This window comes from Ranitomeya imitator, chromosome 5, assembly GCF_032444005.1.
Source record: "Ranitomeya imitator isolate aRanImi1 chromosome 5, aRanImi1.pri, whole genome shotgun sequence".
Lineage (NCBI taxonomy): Eukaryota > Metazoa > Chordata > Amphibia > Anura > Dendrobatidae > Ranitomeya > Ranitomeya imitator.
In genome coordinates, this window is record NC_091286.1 from 564,263,799 (window position 1) to 564,283,433 (window position 19,635).

At 45.6% G+C, this 19,635-nt stretch overlaps 1 protein-coding gene across 1 annotated transcript in view; it reads right to left on the reverse strand.

Annotated features, from left to right (window-relative positions):
* Positions 1-491: 491 nt before the first annotated feature.
* The window catches only part of FARP2 (FERM, ARH/RhoGEF and pleckstrin domain protein 2), a 135,956-nt gene continuing 116,812 nt past the window's right edge, over positions 492-19,635 (reverse strand). Inside the window, exons 21-27 of the mRNA XM_069726779.1 lie at positions 17,586-17,675; positions 16,988-17,064; positions 15,703-15,797; positions 7,096-7,205; positions 5,938-6,045; positions 2,925-3,076; positions 492-1,198 (exon numbers count right to left, since the gene is read on the reverse strand). Of these exons, the coding sequence (XP_069582880.1) occupies positions 1,108-1,198; positions 2,925-3,076; positions 5,938-6,045; positions 7,096-7,205; positions 15,703-15,797; positions 16,988-17,064; positions 17,586-17,675 (723 nt within the window). The 3' untranslated portion in view covers positions 492-1,107. The remainder of the gene's footprint in view (positions 1,199-2,924; positions 3,077-5,937; positions 6,046-7,095; positions 7,206-15,702; positions 15,798-16,987; positions 17,065-17,585; positions 17,676-19,635) is intronic.

Sequence of the window (19,635 nt, forward strand, 5' to 3'; positions counted from 1 at the left end):
GAAATAAAGACACCATTTATTTTTTCTTTAAAAATAAAAAAGCAAAGTCACCTTTATACTCAATCCACTGAAGTCCATATCTCCTTGTAAAAGAATTAAAATAATAAACAACCAAATCCCTCACCTGTCCCCGACGTGAAGATAATCCTCTGATGCCCATGTCAACTGTAAAAGAGTTTAAAAAATAAACAATAATATTCCTCTCCTCTCCGACGAGAAGATAATAATCCATTTGTCCCTTTACGAATCTAGTTCTGCGAAATCTTCTTGGCACGCTGATCGCTGGCATAGAGCGAGTGTTCAGCATGCCAGGGAGCAGAGACAGTGAGCTGCATGTGCTAGCACAGCTCAGTGCCTCGCAGTGTTGTGACAAAGGACATCACTTTATCACACAGGGCTCTGTAGGTTTGGATTTCTTTTTTCCCTTAATAATAAAGGCCTTCATTTATAAACTGCATTTTGTGTTTACTTGTGTTATCTTTGTCTAATATATACATTTGTTTGGTGATTTGAAACATTTAACATGTGACAAATATGAAAAAGAATAGGAAATCTGTTTAAACATAGACTTGTGAAAGAGACCTTAAGGTGTGATTTAAAAAAAAAAAAAAAAATAGGGGCTATATTCCATTTGAGAATATGTGCTTAGTATTGTTAGCCTGGACTGAAACTCCCTTTAAATACATAAATTACTATAGATGTTTCACTTGCATAGGTTGTGAGCAATACTATGAATACAGCCTGCTATTCTCGTAGAAACCAGTTTTACTAGCCACTCGTAAGCCATATGTGCTTTCTATTGCAGCCCACAAACTGGATTATGAAGTTGTAAAATAATAAGCAATAGGAGTTTTGATTTATGGATTTTCAGGTTGCTGCTGATTTCTCATTATGGATCATTTGCGATATGATTGCATTGTTGTAGTGGAATTTAGGAAAGACAGTTCAAAACATGTGGGTAAATGTAATCTTTCTGCTTTAGTAATACCCGACCAGATGTTCTTCTAATTGGCCCCATTTCTGAGCCCATGCAGATTCCATTATTTGTAAATCGCCAGTTTATGTTCCTGTATATACATGTCCTCATTTCAAGCTATAATTAGTTTATCAAGGGGTCAAATCACCAATGATCCCATCCTCAGTTAAGTGTCCGATCTTCCCTGGAGAGCTCACTCCTCGCCTGATCACTTCCATCCACCTGGAGATGCAGAAGACAAGGGACGTTATCAGCTAATTTACCGCCTGATCCAAGCATGTAAAAGACAAGTGTAGAAACCTCACTGACAATCGTAACTCGCCCACACTGTGCTCTCCAAAGCTTTGATATTTCATTGAAACATAAAATATATATAGATCTTAGGCTATGTGCACTCGTTCAGGATTTTTTGTGTTTTTTTTAAAAAAACGCATACATAAGCATCCCATCATTTTTAATGCATTCTGCCATTTTTGTGCATGGTAAAAAAGCAGCATGTTCATTAATTTTCCGGAAAAAAACAAACAAAAATGCGCGAAAAAAACTCATGCGGATTTCTTGCAGAAAATGTCCGGTTTTGTTCAGGAAATTTCTGCAAGAAATCCTGACGTGTGCACATAGCCTTAAATTGTAATGATATTGAAACATTCCGCACAGCGGTTTCGTAATGACATCTTTCTGGGAATGCTGAGCGACACCGGGATGTGATCCAGCTTTCACATACTTGCAAAAGTCAGATCTGCGGAAGTAAATAGTGGGTACAACTAGAAAAGTAAGTCTTTCCTTGATACTTTTCCTCCGTATTGGATCCTCAACTGTAGATTTTTCAGTAACAAAAATTAAAATGAATGCACCAACCTTCTTATGTGCAAATACAGCCTGAGTAGAAACCCCAGAGATCTATAGTGGCAAATCATGATTAAAGCCTCACTGATAAATCAGCTTATAAAGTAATTGTGAATTCTAATAGGTGTCACTAAATGACACTGAACACAGTGGGTAAACCTAAAATACAGAGAACTTTGGATCATAGGTGGACAGCAGACCAATGCCAGGCAGCTGCTTCCAAGGCAGGTGGGATCATAGAATGTGTAAAGGTGCATAGATCAATTACCAGATATTTTTCTGACTAACAAGAAAAAGTCCCTACGTCTTCTAGTTTGAAACCAGGACACAGGAGCGCAAGACTGAAATCTGAAGTCTATAATTAGAGCAGGTTTAATAATTTATTCATAAAATCCAGTGACTTGGAGTCTACTGTGGGCAGCGTGTGCGTTCAGTCATTCACTTTCCATAGATTGAAAATATAAAGGCAAGCTGTCAGGCGATTGATGCGTCCCACACCGCAGGCAGCAGGAATCTCTGACTGTCCGCTTCATTGCGCCCAGCTATAGTGTCCTCTGAAACACTCCGATGTGTCAGAGAAAATATACTTTGAAGATCTGGCAGGGGGCAATAGCCAGAGAGCAGACCAGTCTGGTCCTGCCGCAGGCCGTCTCTTCACAGCACCACTGCTGTTGACTGACAGGTCTCGCCCTCTCGTGTACATAGAGAGAGATCTTTCAATCACCTCCTGCAGCACTGGGAAGAGTCGGACTAAGCTGGTCCCTGGCCGGATCTTCAAAGCATTTTTTTCTGTGAAACAGCTGAGTTTCAGAGAATAAGATACCGGACTGGAATTGTGTAGCCAGTAGTGATGAGGGAACGTGCTGGGATAAGACGTTCTACGAGTACGCTTGTGTGCTAACAGAGTGTCTTCGGCGTGCTCAAAAAATATGTTTGAGTCTTCCTCAGCAGCCGCAACACATGCAGTAGCTGGGTTGGGATTCATGCTGCTTGTGGTTTATGCAACATGAATCACCTCACAGCTTCCCTTGGATGTTCCAATATAAGAATATTAGGAATGTCTGGACAGCGTGTGGAAACAATAGCAGCATTAGCGTCATACCTCCTCCATGTATAATCGCTGTCTGCTCGGAAGAAGTATACATGGGATTTGAAATGCAGTTTGAAGACATGACGGCAGGTGACGGGATCGGAGAAGGACGGGATGCTCACGGTGTATCCGAGCAGCGGCAATGAGGCGAGAGGAGCATCTTCCTGAGAACACACATCATCCATTACTTACAGTTTGTCTCGTTTAAATATATCTCAAGGCACGGTGCACATAGCAATTGTACATGGGAGGAGAATATATATATATATATATATATATATATATATATATATATATATATATATAACCACCAATGTGCACCAATGGAAGGTGTATCGGACAAATCGGGAAAACATAGAAAAAACGAAGAAAAAAACGAAACAAAGTCCAAAAATGCAGTATAAATTATAATATTTATTAAAATATATATAATATAGTGTAACAGTGGGAAAAAATACCATAAAAAGCACAACACCAGGGACATGTAAATGGCAGCACTAAAAATAAGTTAAATATATAACCAGTGTAAGAACAACATATATGTGCATACCTGTGTCAATAAGCCATAGAATATATAGCAAGCAGATTTACCAAATGAATATTATAAAGTGCATGTGCAAATTTAATTAATTGGTGGCAAAAAGGAGACCGAATAGAGATGCTGATAATAAATATTGGTGCAATCTATTGGCGCTAAATCCGGCCGGTATATAGTATAATAGTCATAGTGACCAGTGAGCTATAAAGCACCCAGCGGGCAAGCAAACAAACAAAACAAAAAATTGCCCAAAAATACAAAATAAAAATCAGAGTAGAGGTCAAAAAGAAGCCACCTGGTATTACCTGCTGAATGGGATGAACGTCCCTGGGATGTGCCGAACCCCATCCATTACTTACAGTTTGTCTCGTCCACAGACGCACAATAAGGGCTTGTTCAGACAAGCGAATAAATCAGTCCATGCGCTGGCCAACAGATAGCATACTGATGAATTCGAGTCAATGTGGTAGTTCACATTAACGTTTATACACTCGGACCGATCGCATGAAAAAACGTGCAGCATGCACTACTGCGATAAGCTTTCCAGCACATAAACGCATGTTCCCGATTGTAAGTCAATAGGTGAACAAAAAATACATCAGACAGGCGCCACCATCTGTATGTCATGCATTTTTCACATTGTCCATTGTCCATTACATTTATTAACATACAAAACTGCATTTGGCCTTTTATCAATTATTAAATTGCTCATGTAAAAAAATGCCATTCAGCTGTAAAGAACTGACATATGGATGAAAAATAGTGTTCATTTTTTCTGGATGAAACAGACGATTTTGCATATGCTCATCTGAAGCAGACATAATGGTGGAATTCCACCAAGGTTGTAACGTGATGTTATGTAAGATGGTGGTGAAACAAGCTGAACATGAATAGTAAAAGTACCGTCACACTAGACGATATCGCTAGCGATCCGTCACGTTGCAGCGTCCTCGCTAGCGATATTGTCCAGTGTGACAGGCAGCAGCGATCAGGCCCCTGCTGTGCTGTCGCTGGTCGGGGAAGAAAGTCCAGAACTTTATTTGGTCGCTGGACTCCCCGTAGACATCGCTGTTTGACACCGATTCAGCGATGTCTTCGCTGGTAACCAGGGTAAACATCGGGTAACTAAGCGCAGGGCCGCGCTTAGTAACCCGATGTTTACCTTGGTTACCATCGTTAAAGTAAAAAAAACAACCGCTACATACTTACCTACCGCTGTCTGTCCTCGGCGCTCTGCTTCTCTGGTCTGGCTGTGAGCACAGCGGCCGGAAAGCAGAGCGGTGACGTCACCGCTCTGCTTTCCGGCTGCCCGGCGCTCACAGCCAGACCAGAGAAGCACAGCGCCGGGGACAGACAGCGGTAGGTAAGTATGTAGCGTTTGTTTTTTTTACTTTTAGGATGGTAACCAGGGTAAACATCGGGTTACTAAGAGCGGCCCTGCGCTTAGTTACCCGATGTTTACCCTTGTTACCGGGGACCTCGGGATCGTTGGTCGCTGGAGAGCTGTCTGTGTGACAGCTCTCCAGCGACCAAACAGCAATGCTGCAGCGATCCGGATCGTTGTCGGTATCGCTGCAGCGTCGCCAAGTGTGACGGTACCTTTAGCTCACATTACAACAATTACGTTGCCGAGATTTACATAAATGGACGTGTGATAAGATCAGAATGTCTGTGTTAGGGTCTGTTATGTACACAAATGGCAGCGGTCACCAGATTTTCCCTATGCATTCATGGCATCCGCCTTTAATGTCTCTTTTCAATCTGTCTAGCAATTTGTACATAAGTCTTCAACCCCCGCTGCAGATCCTCCAAAAAACCTTTTATAATCCCCCCATATGGAGCGATGCAGTCTGAGCTGGTTTTGCTTTGGCGGCTCCTCTTTCCCGGCAATCGCCATCTTCCTGCCCCGCTTCATGTGGATGACGTGTCCTAAGCTATCTACATAGTGCCCCTAATCTGGCTGCTGAGGGCAGATCAAAGTACTGTAATGCGCATGTGCCAGTTTTACTTCTGGGTCAACAGGGAATCTTTTGCCTTTTCCGGCACATGCACGTTACAGTCGGTACTCGGTAGAGCAAAGTACAACCGTGCAGGAGCAAGATTAGGGACACTGTGAAGATTGCATAGGACACATCATCCACATGAAGCGGGGAAGGAGGATGGCGATTGCGGGGAAAGAGGAGGCGCTGAAGCAAGACCAGCGACGTTTATCTGACCAGAGAGCGCCATATAGAGGGGATTAAGAAAGTTACTTTTTGAAATCTGCAGGGAGATTAGGGACTTGTACACAGCTTGCCAGACTGCTGTAAAAGAGGGATTAAAGCGAGGGTCGCAGTTTATATTGAGAAAACCTGCTGACAAGGTTCCCTTTAAGGATCCGTAATGGCTAAACCCATAGTCCGTGTTCAAAATCAAATACCTTCATGAAGAACACAATGTGATAATGACTCTCGCATGTGGAATTACTCTGTGACCTTATTTCTTTACCTGATGTGTTTTATAAAAGTAAAGGCAGAAATTGGTGAAGATCACCCAGAGTCGCTGCCAGCCATTGCTGTTCTTAAACTTGCGAAGCAAATAACCGGAGAGCTGATTCTAGACAGGAGGAACCACATTAATTATTAATTACAGGCAAATGGGAAATACCAGTACTGGAGATGCATGCTACAAATCCTGACATAGTCGGTACGGAAAAATGGTCGGTCAACTGTAAAGATCGGACATTTGATACCGCTAGCCTCTATAAATTACCATAGATTAACAGCAGGTCCCTGCAAAACTCAAATCTCATGACTTTGGCCACCATAAGAAAGTAGTAACGCCATCAGGCTGACAGCCTCCTGCTTTATGTATACGGATTACATACGATTCAGCAACAGTGCTAGAGCCCATGTAAATCTGTAAGGCGGCTCCATGAGCCTCAATCTGCAAATCACCACAGCTATTCCTCAATATATAGCTGTGTGGTGATTTTTCTGCTATACTTTATTCCCCAGCAATACAATAAGAATAGTTACCCAGCTTTCCCCGAGACAGAACAAAACATGCCAACTACACAGAATGTGTAATTTTACCTTAAATAATATATTTCATAACATACAGATTAACAGGTCTAAGGCTATGTGCACACGTTGCGAATTAGGCTTAGGAATTTCTGGTGTAGATTCTGCCTCTCCTGGCAGAAAACGCACCTGCGGATTTGTCGCGTTTTTTGTGCGTTTTTCTTGCGGATTTGCTGCATTTTTTACCCCTGCGGTTTTCTATAATAGAATGGGTACAGAAACGCTGCAGATTTAAAAAAATAAGTGACATGCTACTTCTTTTAAACGGCAGCGTTTCCACAGGGGATTTTCCGCAAAGTGTGCACAGCATTTTTTTCTCATTGATTTACATTGTACTGTAAATCAATTGCGCATCTGCAGCGTTTCTGCACCTCAAAAAACGCTGCGGATCCGCAGAGAATCCGCAACGTGTGCACATGCCCTTAGAAGGTTTTGAACCACGGGGTTTGTCGCAATGAATGCAAATGGATGAAAAAAAATGTATCATTGTATAGTTGAAAAAACAAAACCCAGTCCCATTGTTTGCAGATGCAAATGTACATGCTGGTGTGAATAAGGTATTATACTGAGCACTGTATGTTACCTCCATCATAGTGATGTGATCAGTCAGCGACACACTCTGGTTTCGGTACCAGCAAACATGGCTGAGTGTGTTTGGATGATGGTTCTGTCCTGGTACCTGGAGAACCGGTTCTGGGGAGAGATGGGCACACCATGAATGAAACAAAACCCTGGATAACCTAAAAGGGGATCTCTAACGAAATAGGGATTTGTGTGTGCTCACTGTAAATTCCTTTTCTCCGAGCCATTCATTGGGGACACAGACCGTGGGCGTATGCTGCTGCCACTAGGAGGCTGACACTAAAGGTACCTTCACACTCAACGATATCGCTAGCGATCCGTGACGTTGCAGCGTCCTGGCTAGCGATATCGTTAAGTTTGACACGCAGCAGCAATCAGGATCCTGCTGTGCCATCGCTGGTCGGCGCAGAAAGTCCAGAACTTTATTTCATCGCTGGACCTCCTGCAGACATCGCTGAATCGGCGTGTGTGACGCCGATTCAGCGATGTCTTCACTGGTAACCAGGGTAAACATCGGGTTACTAAGCGCAGGGCTGCGCTTAGTAACCCGATGTTTATCCTGGTTACCAGCGTAAATGTAAAAAAAAACAAACACTACATACGTACATTCCGGTGTCTGTCCCCCGGCGCTGTGCTTCTCTGCACTGTGAGCGCCGGCCAGCCGGAAAGCAGAGCACAGCGCTGACGTCACCGCTGTTCTTTCCGGCTGGCGCTCACAGTCAGTGCAGAGAAGCACAGCGCCGGAGGACAGACACCGGAAGGTAAGTATGTAGTGTTTTTTTTTTTTTACGTTTACGCTGGTAACCAGGGTAAACATCGGGTTACTAAGCGTGGCCCTGCGCTTAGTACCCCAAGGTTTACCTTGGTTACTAGGGGACCGGCATTGTTGGTCGCTGGAGAGCTGTCTGTGTGACAGCTCTCCAGCGACCAAACAGCAACGCTGCAGCGATCGGGATCGTTGTCTGGATCGCTGCAGCGTCGCTAAATGTGACGGTACCTTAAGTGATACAAAGAAAGTTAGCTCCTCCTCTGCAGTATATACACTCCTGCTGGCTCTTAGCTAACCAGTTCGGTGCAAAAGCAGTAGGAGATCAACAACAACATATGAGTGTATAGCATGTCACATTATATAAATGAGAGTATAGCATGTCAAATTATAAAACAAGCACAAGCTAATAACAGGGTGGGAGCTGTGTCCCCCAATGAATGGCTCGGAGAAAAGGATTTTACGGTGGGTACACAAAAATCCCTATTTCTCCTTCGCCTCATTGGGGGACACAGACCAAAGCAGTCCCTGGGTGGGTACATCATCAGATCAGGCCCTGTGTAACCGCTACTTACAAGAGCGCTACCGCGGCCTGCAGAGTCTGCCTGCCCAGACTCACATATGTGTAACGATAAACTTGGCACACACCAATAAGTAGATGCAGTGAATAGAATTTTAATGAGGTATCGTACATACAGTGACGTTTCGGTCTATACACAAGACCTTCATCAATGTACCTTTAAATAGATAATTGACACAGGACAAGCGGTAGACACTGTGTCCGTGACACACATACGGCGTCCTCACCTGTGATCGCCTCTACTTATAAAACAGGAGCCATTTATCTATTTAAAGGTACATTGATGAAGGTCTTGTGTATAGACCGAAACGTCACTGTATGTACGTTACCTCATTCAAATTCTATTCACTGCATCTACTTATTGGTGTGTGCCAAGTTTATCGTTACTAGTATTACGGCTTGGGCACCTACTTGGGCACCACTTTTTAGTAGTGCCTACGTTATCTATATTAATCACATCTGTGTAAGTCTGGGAATTATAGTGCTTCAAGAATGCATGCGGACTGGAAGAACCCGCAAGCTGGCATGCGTGCTTTGCCGACGCCAGGTGCCTAGAACCCAAGAAACCTCGATAGACAGGGAGATAGGCTGACATCTAACATGGAAGAACTCCTGGATGGTGTAACGAATCCACCAGGTTAAAATGGCCGATGAAACTGCTAAACCTTCCTGTAACCATCAGGAAGCCGCCTTCTTACAATCAGGAACCCCAAATACAGCGTCCAACCTTCGGAAGGACGTCGTCCTCGAGATGTACCTACTCAGACCACTCACTTCATCCAGAATATGGGGAACCCATTCCGTTTTGTGGACTGGTGCAGAAAGATGAGGGAAGAACGATGCCCTCATAACAGTGGCAATTCAATACCACCTTGGTACCAAGGGACGGGATGGCCTGAGGACAACCTTGCCTTGAAGGTAATAAGGGAAAAAAGTCTGAAAGAACAGAACGGCTAGATCCGAAGACTCGTCAGGATGACGAGATCGCAGAGAAAAAAGGGTGACCTTCCCTGATAGTAAAGTCTGTTTTGTTGCAATAAGACGGAAAAATACTATTTCCGCAAACGAAAAAACCTGAAGTGGTCAGTGCGAATCTGCCAGGATCACTGGGGCCCTTCCTGCTTCCAAAAGGCTCTCGGAAGTAGTGGAAGAGGGGTTATGGAAACTGGTACCATGGAAGAATCAGAGCATGCACTGCATGGCTTTTGGATCTCGAGGCCGAACCATGAACTAGAGTACATTGGCGTTCAGTCTGGATGTCATCTGACCTACATCTGGAGTGCTCCAGAGGAGGCAGATCTGATGGAAGACTTCCGGGTGAAGTTCTCACTCACTTGAGGCAGGACCCTGACGGCGTATACCGTCCAGAGTTCTACTCCTGGGATGTATAGTGCCGAGGTTACCTGAATGATAGATCTCAGCCCATCAGAGAATGTGAGGTATCTCGACCATGACGCCTGACCGTGGGTACCTGCTAGATGATTGATGAATGGCACAGCCGTGGCATTGTCTGATTGAATTGGATGGGGTGACCCGCCAGAAGGCAGTGGACCTGCTGTAGAACTAGCTGTACCGTTCGGATCCCCAGAACAATGATCAGGAGAAGAGGACTGACATCAGTAGTCACTAATAACCATTCAATCGGGAGAAAGGATCTCTCCTGGATGAGGAAGGAGCTCAGAGACTACCCTCTGAAACCCTGTTTGATCTGCAGAAAACCGCTTCCATTGTCGTCACCATTTTCCCTCGGAACCCTCCTAGCAAATCGAATGGAATGAAGGGATGAGTGAACAAGTGCGCAATGTTGAAGGGCCACTGCCTTGTCTCAAGGGAGAATTACCAACCTTCTGGAAGTGTCCAGGATCATCCTCAAAAAGGATATCTATTGGGCTGGAAAAACTTGTCTAAGATTAGCTGCCAGCCCAGGTGAGAAAGGGTATTGCAAGAGATATAGACGACTCAGCGCAGTCCTGTAAGAGCAGCTAAAAAGTCGACCAGATAGGGTAGGACAACCATGCCTCTAGGGTGCAAGAGGAACATGACAGCCACCATAACCCCTGCGAACACTCTGAGTGCGTTAGCAGGGCCAAAGGACAAGGTTGTGATTTGAAAATGCTGTTCGCGAATGGAAAAGCGAAGGAATTTTTGAAGAGGGAAAAAATAGGAATGTGAAGGTAAGCATCCTGAATGTCGGTGGATGCCAGAAACTCCACCTTTTTCCGTTGAAGTAGTGACTGATAGGAGGAACTCCATCCGAAGAAGGGGGACCTTGTCAAGCTTGGCAGAAGTTTGAGGTCCAGGATCGGCCTTACTTTTTGGTCCCCTTTTTGGAACTAAGATCCCTTAGATCTAGACCGTCCTGGTCAACTCATCCACTGCTGGTAGGGTCTGTAGGAAACATGCGATCCTTTGTTCCTGTGTGGGGAACGCTCCAAACTTCCCACCGAATAACCGATCACCCTGGTAAGGGAGTGATGTCAGAAGCTTTTTGAATGCAGAGTACGCTTCCATTCTCTGAGCTATAAAGTCCTTCTGAGTGTAATGGTATTTGCGGCTGACAGCGCCGCGCAAGTAGCCGCATCCGAGAGGCGTGAAGCAGCTAGTCTCCCACTCAAGAAATTTGATTGACCAGCTGTACTGTCTTCGGGAAAAGGTTACTGTTGTGAATCAAGGAAGTTAAGGTCTCCGACCAGGAGACCGTTGCTGCAGCAACCCATGCGGCGGCTAAGGAAGGGTAGAGCACTGAACCCGAGGCCGAAAGATGGACGGAATGAACCAGATTTGCTATCTGACAGTTCGTTGTATTTTTAATTGATGACCCATCGGGCAGGGATACTGGAAGGTATACCACAGGAGATTCTACCCGGTTAATCTGCCAAGTGGCAGAATGCGCGGCTGCATCCGAAAGTTCCGGAAAAGCCGTCTCTTGCTATCACCGCTCTCTTTTGATGGTGCGGAGTTAAAATGATGAACCCTCAATCCAAAATCCTCTTAACAGGGAAGTGGAGAGGGATCGTCCGCCTTCTTGCATCATCTGCTAAATAGTGGTGATGCAGAGGGGCATGTTCGCATGCCAAAAAGGGTGCCTCTGTACATCCACAGAGTTAAGGTCCCCGGTTGAACAGGGCTGATTGTCTGGTGTTAGCCCTGGCTGCAGAAGAGGATACATGGAGGCTACACTCCGTGTGCTCGTCTAATGATGGTGTGGGGAGATCGGTGCCCTTTAAAAGGACCCGTCGCCCCTAAGAAACAGACCAGGCATGGCATCCCACGTCCTAGGGGTATAGGTGGAGGGGACACCCCACGTGTTTGCATATTGGCTGTAAAAGGATACCACGCTTGCAGAGGCTTCTGTCCAGTGAATCGATTATCCGGACGCTCCCTGTCCGGGTGAATGGCAAATGCTCTGCTGGGAGTTTAGTCTCCTTATGAGGGACACTGCGTGATCTAGAATACAACCGAAGTCCTCGTCAATCTACAGAGATTGGTTGATTATATAAATAGGCGAATCCATCCTTTTCTGAAGTTCTGGTGAGTCCAGATCCAGGGCAATATCTGATCCATATTCAGAGTCTTGTTCTCAGCAAACCATTGGTGAGTGAGATCAGGAAATAAAACTTCCGTTTTCTGGATGCCTGTACGTTTCTAGACGCCTGTACGTATCTAGAATATTTGCGGCCCCTGCTAGCCGACGGCTCACATGAAGGAGAGGGACCATCTATATCGGTCCTGCGAGCACTCCGAGCCACAGAGGGATTCAATCTCTTGGTCAGAGAAGCCATGGGTTGCGGCAGTGACGAAGCTCACTCAGGGAACTAGGTACCCTGGGAAAAGCTGGGGTCGGCGGCGGAGAGCTCTTGAGCTCATTTAGGGTGATTGGTTTCGGACTGGTCATGTGCCTTTAAGACAGGGAATATTGGTCATGAGCCTTTACGACCAGGGGATACTGGTTCTGTGCCTTTAAGACGAGGCAATACTGGTCATGTGCCTTTAAGACCAGGGAATGCTGGCCATGTGCCTTTAAGACCACGGAATACTAGTCATGTGCCTTTAAGACCAGGGAATACTGGTCATGCACCTTTAAGACCAGGGAATACTTGTCATGCACCTTTAAGACCAGGGAATTCTGGACATGTGCCTTTAAGATTAGGGAATACTGGTCATGTTCCTTTAAGCACAGGGGGAAGATGCGGGGGGGGGGGGGGGAGCAGTACTTTCTTACCCGGTTGCATGTGCCCCTTCAGTGCAAAACCATCACCTCTGACTTCCACGAATAGGCCCACGCTGGGGCCTAAATTTCTGCAGCCAGCGGGAGCAATAGCAGGGGTAGAATAGAGGGACGTGGACGTTGGTGGTGGTTGAGAGAAGCGATCGCTCCCATGCTAGGTGAGAAGCGCCAGAAAAGGTGGGCGGAGCCGCCTTAGGACACCATATTGTGGGTGCGGCTTCCGGGATGCGGCCTACACATCTGCCAAAACCGGGGGCTAAATTTTTGCAGCCGGCCGGAGCGTTACCTCAAGGAGGTGGGCCACAAGGAAGCCATGGCTGGGCTGCCTGTCGGCATGAGAATATCCTGCTGCAGAGGCCCACCGCCGACTGGATCCACTCACCATCGGTGCGCGTCCCGGCATGGAGCCGCCGTGATGACTGGGTTTCAGCGCCGAGGAAAGCGCGCGCACTCTACTTTTCTGCTGCAGGTCAGGTATTGCAGCGTGAACGGTGCAGGGATAAACCTCAATCGACCATCCCTTTGTTAAGGCCCCTTCACATTTAGCGACGCTGCAGCGATACCGACAACGATCCGGATCGCTGCAGCGTCGCTGTTTGGTCGCTGGAGAGCTGTCACACAGACCGCTCTCCAGCGACCAACGATGCCGGTAACCAGGGTAAACATCGGGTAACTAAGCGCAGGGCCGCGCTTAGTAACCCGATGTTTACCCTGGTTACCATGCTAAAAGTAAAAAAAAACAAACACTAGATACTTACCTACAGCCGTCTGTCCTCCAGCGCTGCGCTCTGCTTCTCTGCTCTCCTCCTGTACTGTCTGGGAGCCGGAAAGCAGAGCGGTGACGTCACCGCTCTGCTTTCCGGCTCACAGACAGTACAGGAGGAGAGCAGAGCACAGCGCTGGAGGACGGACGGCTGTAGGTAAGTATCTAGTGTTTGTTTTTTTTTACTTTTAGCATGGTAACCAGGGTAAACATCGGGTTACTAAGCGCGGCCCTGCGCTTAGTTACCCGATGTTTACCCTGGTTACCAGTGAAGACATCGCTGGATCGGTGTCACACACGCCGATCCAGCGATGTCTCCAGGGAGTCCAGCGACGAAATAAAGTTCTGGACTTTCTTCAGCGACCAACGATCTCCCAGCAGGGGCCTGATCGTTGGTCGCTGTCACACAGAACGATTTCATTAACGATATCGTTGCTACGTCACAAATAGCAACGATATCGTTAACAATATCGTTATGTGTGAAGGTACCTTTAGAGAGGTGGAGAGGAACCGTCCGCCTCCTTGTGCCATCTGCTTTCACAGTGGTGGGGCAGTGGGGGCTGCTCGGACACCTTAGAGAGGGGCCTCTGTACATCCACGGAGTTCAGCCCCTGGATGGACAGGGCCAGTTGTCCGGCAATAGGCCTGGCTGGGGAAGAGGGTACGTGGAGGCGACACTCCATGTGCTTGTCCATTCAGGGTGCAGGGAGATCGGTGCCCTTGAAGGGACCTGTCGCCCCTAAGAATCAGCCCAGGCGTGGCACGTTGCAGGAGAGGATACGGAGAGGCGACACTCTCCGTGCTCGCCTGTTGATGGTTCGGGGAGATCGAAGCCTTGAAAGGATCCGTCGCCCCTTTGTTTGTTGTAAAAAGTAAAATCAAAAATGTAAAAGGTAAAAATAAAATAATAAAGAGTTTTGGGTCTGAATAGCAGACCCGTCCGTGTGCCTCCTACGGACACTAAGCAAGAACTGGTTAGCTGAGAGCCAGCAGGAGGGTGTATACTGCAGGGGAGGAGCGAACTTTCTTCATATCACTTAAGGTACCGTCAAACTCAGCAACTTTGCAAAGAGAATGACAACAATCTGTGACGTTGCAGCGTCCTGGATAGCGATCTCGTTGTGTTTGACACGCAACAGCGATCTGGATCCCGCTGTGCCATCGCTGGTCGGAGCTAGAAGTCCAGAACTTTATTTCGTCGCCAGGTCGGCGTGTATCGTCATGTTTGACATCAAAAGCAACGACGCCAGCAACGAGCATAGGGCCCCTAGATGTGTGTCGGATCAGTACACTCCGGCTGTTTGACATGGAGCTAACAACCAGCGAGAACGAGAAGTGAGTCGCCGTTATGTCACTGGATGGCTCCTGCATCGTTCTGGAGTTGCTGTGTTTGACGTCTCTACAGCGACCTAAACAGCGACGCTCCAGCGATCTAGTTTAGGTCGGCTCGTTGTCTATATCGCTGCAGCGTCGCTGATTGTGACGGTACCTTTAGTGTCAGCCTCCTAGTGGCAGCAGCATACACCCACGGTCTGTGTCCCCCAATGAGGGGAAGGAGAAAAAAAGTTACGGCCTATCCACAGGATGGGTGATAACTTATTCATTAGAAGACCCGCTGAGACCCGCACAGATAGGTAGAGTGGGGCACTTTTGTCCTGGTTACAATGGAGAGGCAGTACGCATGCTAGACCGCCGCTCAGTTAATTCCCCATGTGGCTGTCCAGCGCTGTGCTCGGCTTTTTCCGGAAGCCCCATACAAAATCAATGCAGTGGCAATCGAGCATGTGCACTTCTGCTCCACTGCAACGGGGATAATAGCCCCCCATTCTGACAGTCGGTGCGAGTCCCAGCGGTCAGACTCCCACCCATCAATAAGTTATTATCACCTATTCTGTGGATATCTGGTATAAAAAAGATAACAAGCTACCATGTGGATGCAGCAAAGCAGAGTCTGACATATGGAGCGGTGCAGTATCCAGTTCTCTATGGCTATATACAGAACTGCAGGCAATAATAACTGTTTAATCTCAAAATAATGATGACAAATATGATTAAAAGAGTGAATAGAAAGATAGGAGCAGCCCCTTATTGTGGATTTATTGCAGCTTTGTGTCTATTTTAAGAAAACAACAACAATATATCTGTGACGCGTTTCACAACCAAATAAAGCCTTGGATAAAGAGATAAGTGTGAGTCAGCCCCCAGAATCAGTATATTACCTCCATAATAGAGGTTTATTATAGGAGAACAGGTAATTTATTACTGACTCACGCTGAAGTGACAGGGCAGAAAGTTCGCTGTATCTCGGAGCCCGACTGATGGCTGCATTCAGGTCATCCAACCAGCGCCTCATATCCACCTGAGTGCTGAAAAGGACAGCCGGAAGGATGAAGAGATCATCAGTATAGAGGAGAAGATGGCACATACATGTTACACATTGGATATGTTGCGCAAATGAATGCAGCGCTGCACAGAGTTATTCCATATACAGATACCACTGATGCATATCAATGCAACCTATTCATAGGGATACACCCTATCATGGACATAAGGAATAACAGGGTAAAACTCCTATACAAGATTAATCCTACAGAGAAACTGTGGAGTATCAATAAACCCAAAAAGCGTAACAAGCTAAAAAAGCATAACAAATTTTATTAGATATCATATAAAATAGCAAACATAACATACAAGGGACACGTATAGTACATGTACGGCGAACAACAACCACTGCAAATAAGACCTAGGGCATAGAAAGGACAATAACAACGATGGCTTATGGGAGCATATCAATCTATCATATATCCGTAAATAAAGTGCATAGTGCTCTTAAGGAACATGCATATCCCTAATACCGCCATATATGTTAATACTAGTCCAGCCTAAAGATAGGTAATAGTGATAGAGCTTTGCCAGTCTTACCCAAACAAGATGTGATGGTGCGAGATTGATATGCTCCCATAAGCCATCGTTGTTATTGTCCTTTCTATGCCCTAGGTCTTATTTGCAGTGGTTGTTGTTCGCCGTACATGTACTATACGTGTCCCTTGTATGTTATGTTTGCTATTTTATATGATATCTAATAAAATTTGTTATGCTTTTTTAGCTTGTTACGCTTTTTGGGTTTATTGATACTCCACAGTTTAACAGAGTTATTCCATATAGTATGTACATTTACTGTAAATCATGGGGAAAATGTTGACAATGGTCTGTGATCTGCATATGAGTCCAGTAGGTGGTCCTACTCAGTGATGGACAGTCTACCCTGTATGGTGATATCAGTCACTGAATACATCTCCCCTGGACTCGTATACTTCCAAACACTGGGGATTTCAATGAATAACATACACATTACACTGAATCTTTTCTGACTATCCTATATATGATTCGGCTCCGCTTCTCCTTCTCCATACCGTGCTGTCCACAGATCAGACTGCATGGTCAATGTGAGATTCAATTTAAGCTTCATCTAAGCAAGCCAAATAACAAACGTTCCTAAAATCTATAGTCCTGATAATGGACACGAGCCTTGTGTCAAAGATGCCTATAGTCTCACCTGGCCGCCACTCCTATAGTTGTCTGTGCGGAGTAGATAGTAAAGCAGTGTGGGACAGCGCTGTGACTGTCCTCAGCCTGTGGACAGTGACCATACAGATAGACAGAGATGAAGGATGAACGGTGACATGCTGACAATACAAATACACGGCATACGGCGTCAGGTATCACCAGACGAAGTGACAATACAAGCGCAAGACACTTTTACGGTCAGATGGACGGTCACCTAACACAAGGCCATAAAGCACGATTAACGCTTGTACTCACCGGAGGATCCAGAACCATCAGCTGAAATGTTAGTGACAGGCATAGAGAAGAAGGGAAACATTATAATGCATGCAAAACTAATATGGTAAATATAACAGATAGCGCATGCTGAGGGCTGGAGTGCATCACATTGAGGGCTACTGAAATGTAACAGTGATGTGTCCGAGGACACCAGGGTCGGACCTCTGGCTCCAGATTTTGACCCTGGCAAACACATGTTTAGCACCACCACTACCCGCACAACTAAAAGCAATGATTTGAAGTGTGATTATTGTTTTGGGGATTTCCAGTGCCCTGGTGAAAATTTAAAAAAAAGGAGAATTTTTACTCACCAGCATACCATGTAGCGGGAGCCGTCCATGAACCCGAAATTGGTTGGTGCAGCTCAGGCCCTTCCGTGTGTACAGCAGCATATCTGAGAACTGACGAGAAACATGGAAATGGTGTTTAATAGTATTTATTAGTGAATAATTAGTATTCTACACTAACGTTACTTGGCTATCAGATTATTAGGGTAGGAACCCAAGTTGGTGCATGGCTGCAATTTAGCAACATCCTGACAGTCACAGCAGCTGTCAGATTATTATAGGGAAATTTGTGTATATTGATTACTTATTGTTAACTGTCACATAGGTTTAGCACAAATGCACGGCTACTAACAAACAACAGGTGATCAATTTATATGCATTGCCAAAATGTGCCCACACCGGCACCTACATGCAACAACCCTCAAAGAGTAACCGTAGTTTTAATTTTAATTTCATAAATCAATAGCATACATGAAAATAAGTAATACATCTCATCCAGAAATGTATTTATTATTTTTTTTTTATCACCTCCTGAACTAATCTTTCACTCGTTTCATGGGCAATTCATGGGTAAAAAGCATAGTTACTTACCGATAACGGTATTTCTCAGAGCCCCTGACAGCACCACAGAGAGATGGGATCCGCCCTTCAGGGACAGGAAACCTACAGCAGAGGTGTCAAACTGCATTCCTCAAGGGCTGCAAACAGGTCGTTTTCAGGATTTCCTTGCATTGCACAGGTGATAATTTAATCACCTACACACATAATGATTACAGCACCTTGTGCAAAGCTAAGGAAATCTTGAAAACACGCATGGTTTGCAGCCCTCGAGGAATGCAGTTTGACACCCCTGACCTACAGGATAAAAAGGGTGGTACCTCTCCCCTGCATCAGTTTTGTTTACAGAGCATCGGAGGTCCTCCTGGTTAGTTACAACAAGAGAAATATACAATTTTATCATATTGCTTAACAAGTGAACACCGTGTCCATATAGTAAAAACACACTTCATACAAAAGAATGTGCTCACCATGAGGGGGGGGAATAAGCAGGTGCTGTCATGGGCTCTGAGAAATACCGTTATCGGTGAGTAACTACGCTTTTCTCAGTCGCCTATGACAGCACCACCAGAGAGAATTGCAGAGATCATTGCTTAGGGAGGGACCACAGCCTGCAGAACCCTTCTTCCGAAGGTTAAGTCAGATGAAGAGGCTAAGTCTAAGCGGTAGTGTCTAAAAAAGGTTGAAAGTGATGACCAAGTGGCCGCCTTACAGATTTGATCTAATGGTACCTCCGACCTTTCGGCCCAGGAGGTTGCCATGGCCTTGTAGAGTGGGCCTTCAGTCCCTCTGGAACGGCGTTCCCGGTGGATGAGTACGCCAAGGCTATCACGTCTGTTATCCTGCGTGCTATAGTGCCTTTAGAGGCTCTGAGTCCATTCCTGGGTCCCTGGAAGCAGATAAAGAGAGACCCTTCCTTCCTATGCTGCTGGGTGAAATTTATATACTGAACTAGACACCTTCTCACATCTAATGTGTGGAATTTTTCTTCTTTCTTATTTTTAGGGTCTGGACAGAAGGAAGGAAGGATTATTTCCTGAGACCTATGGAAAGTGGACGCTACTTTTGGTAGATAGGCAGGGTCTGTTTTTAGTATAACCTTATCATCCAGGATTTGAGTAAAGGGAGGGTTTGCAGACAGGCTTGGAGATCACTTATTCTGCGAGCCGATGTTAGGGCTATCAGGAGGGCAGTGATAGAATTTTAAGGGGTATTGACTCTATAGGCTCAAACGGGGAATCTGTTAACGCTGACATGACTAGATTCAAATCCCAGGCTGGTAATCTATGTATAGTTACTGGCCTAGACCTTGCTTCTGATCTGACAAACCGTATTACCCAAGGGTTGGTCGCTATGTTTTCACAGTACAATGCTCCTAGGGCTGCTATCTGTACTTTTAAATTACTTACTGAAAGGCCTAGATCTAAACCCTTTTGTAGAAATTCTAATATTTCAGCAACTGGGACCCCATCTTGCAATCTTACCCCGGAGGTGGATAAAAATTTTTTCCAGGTTT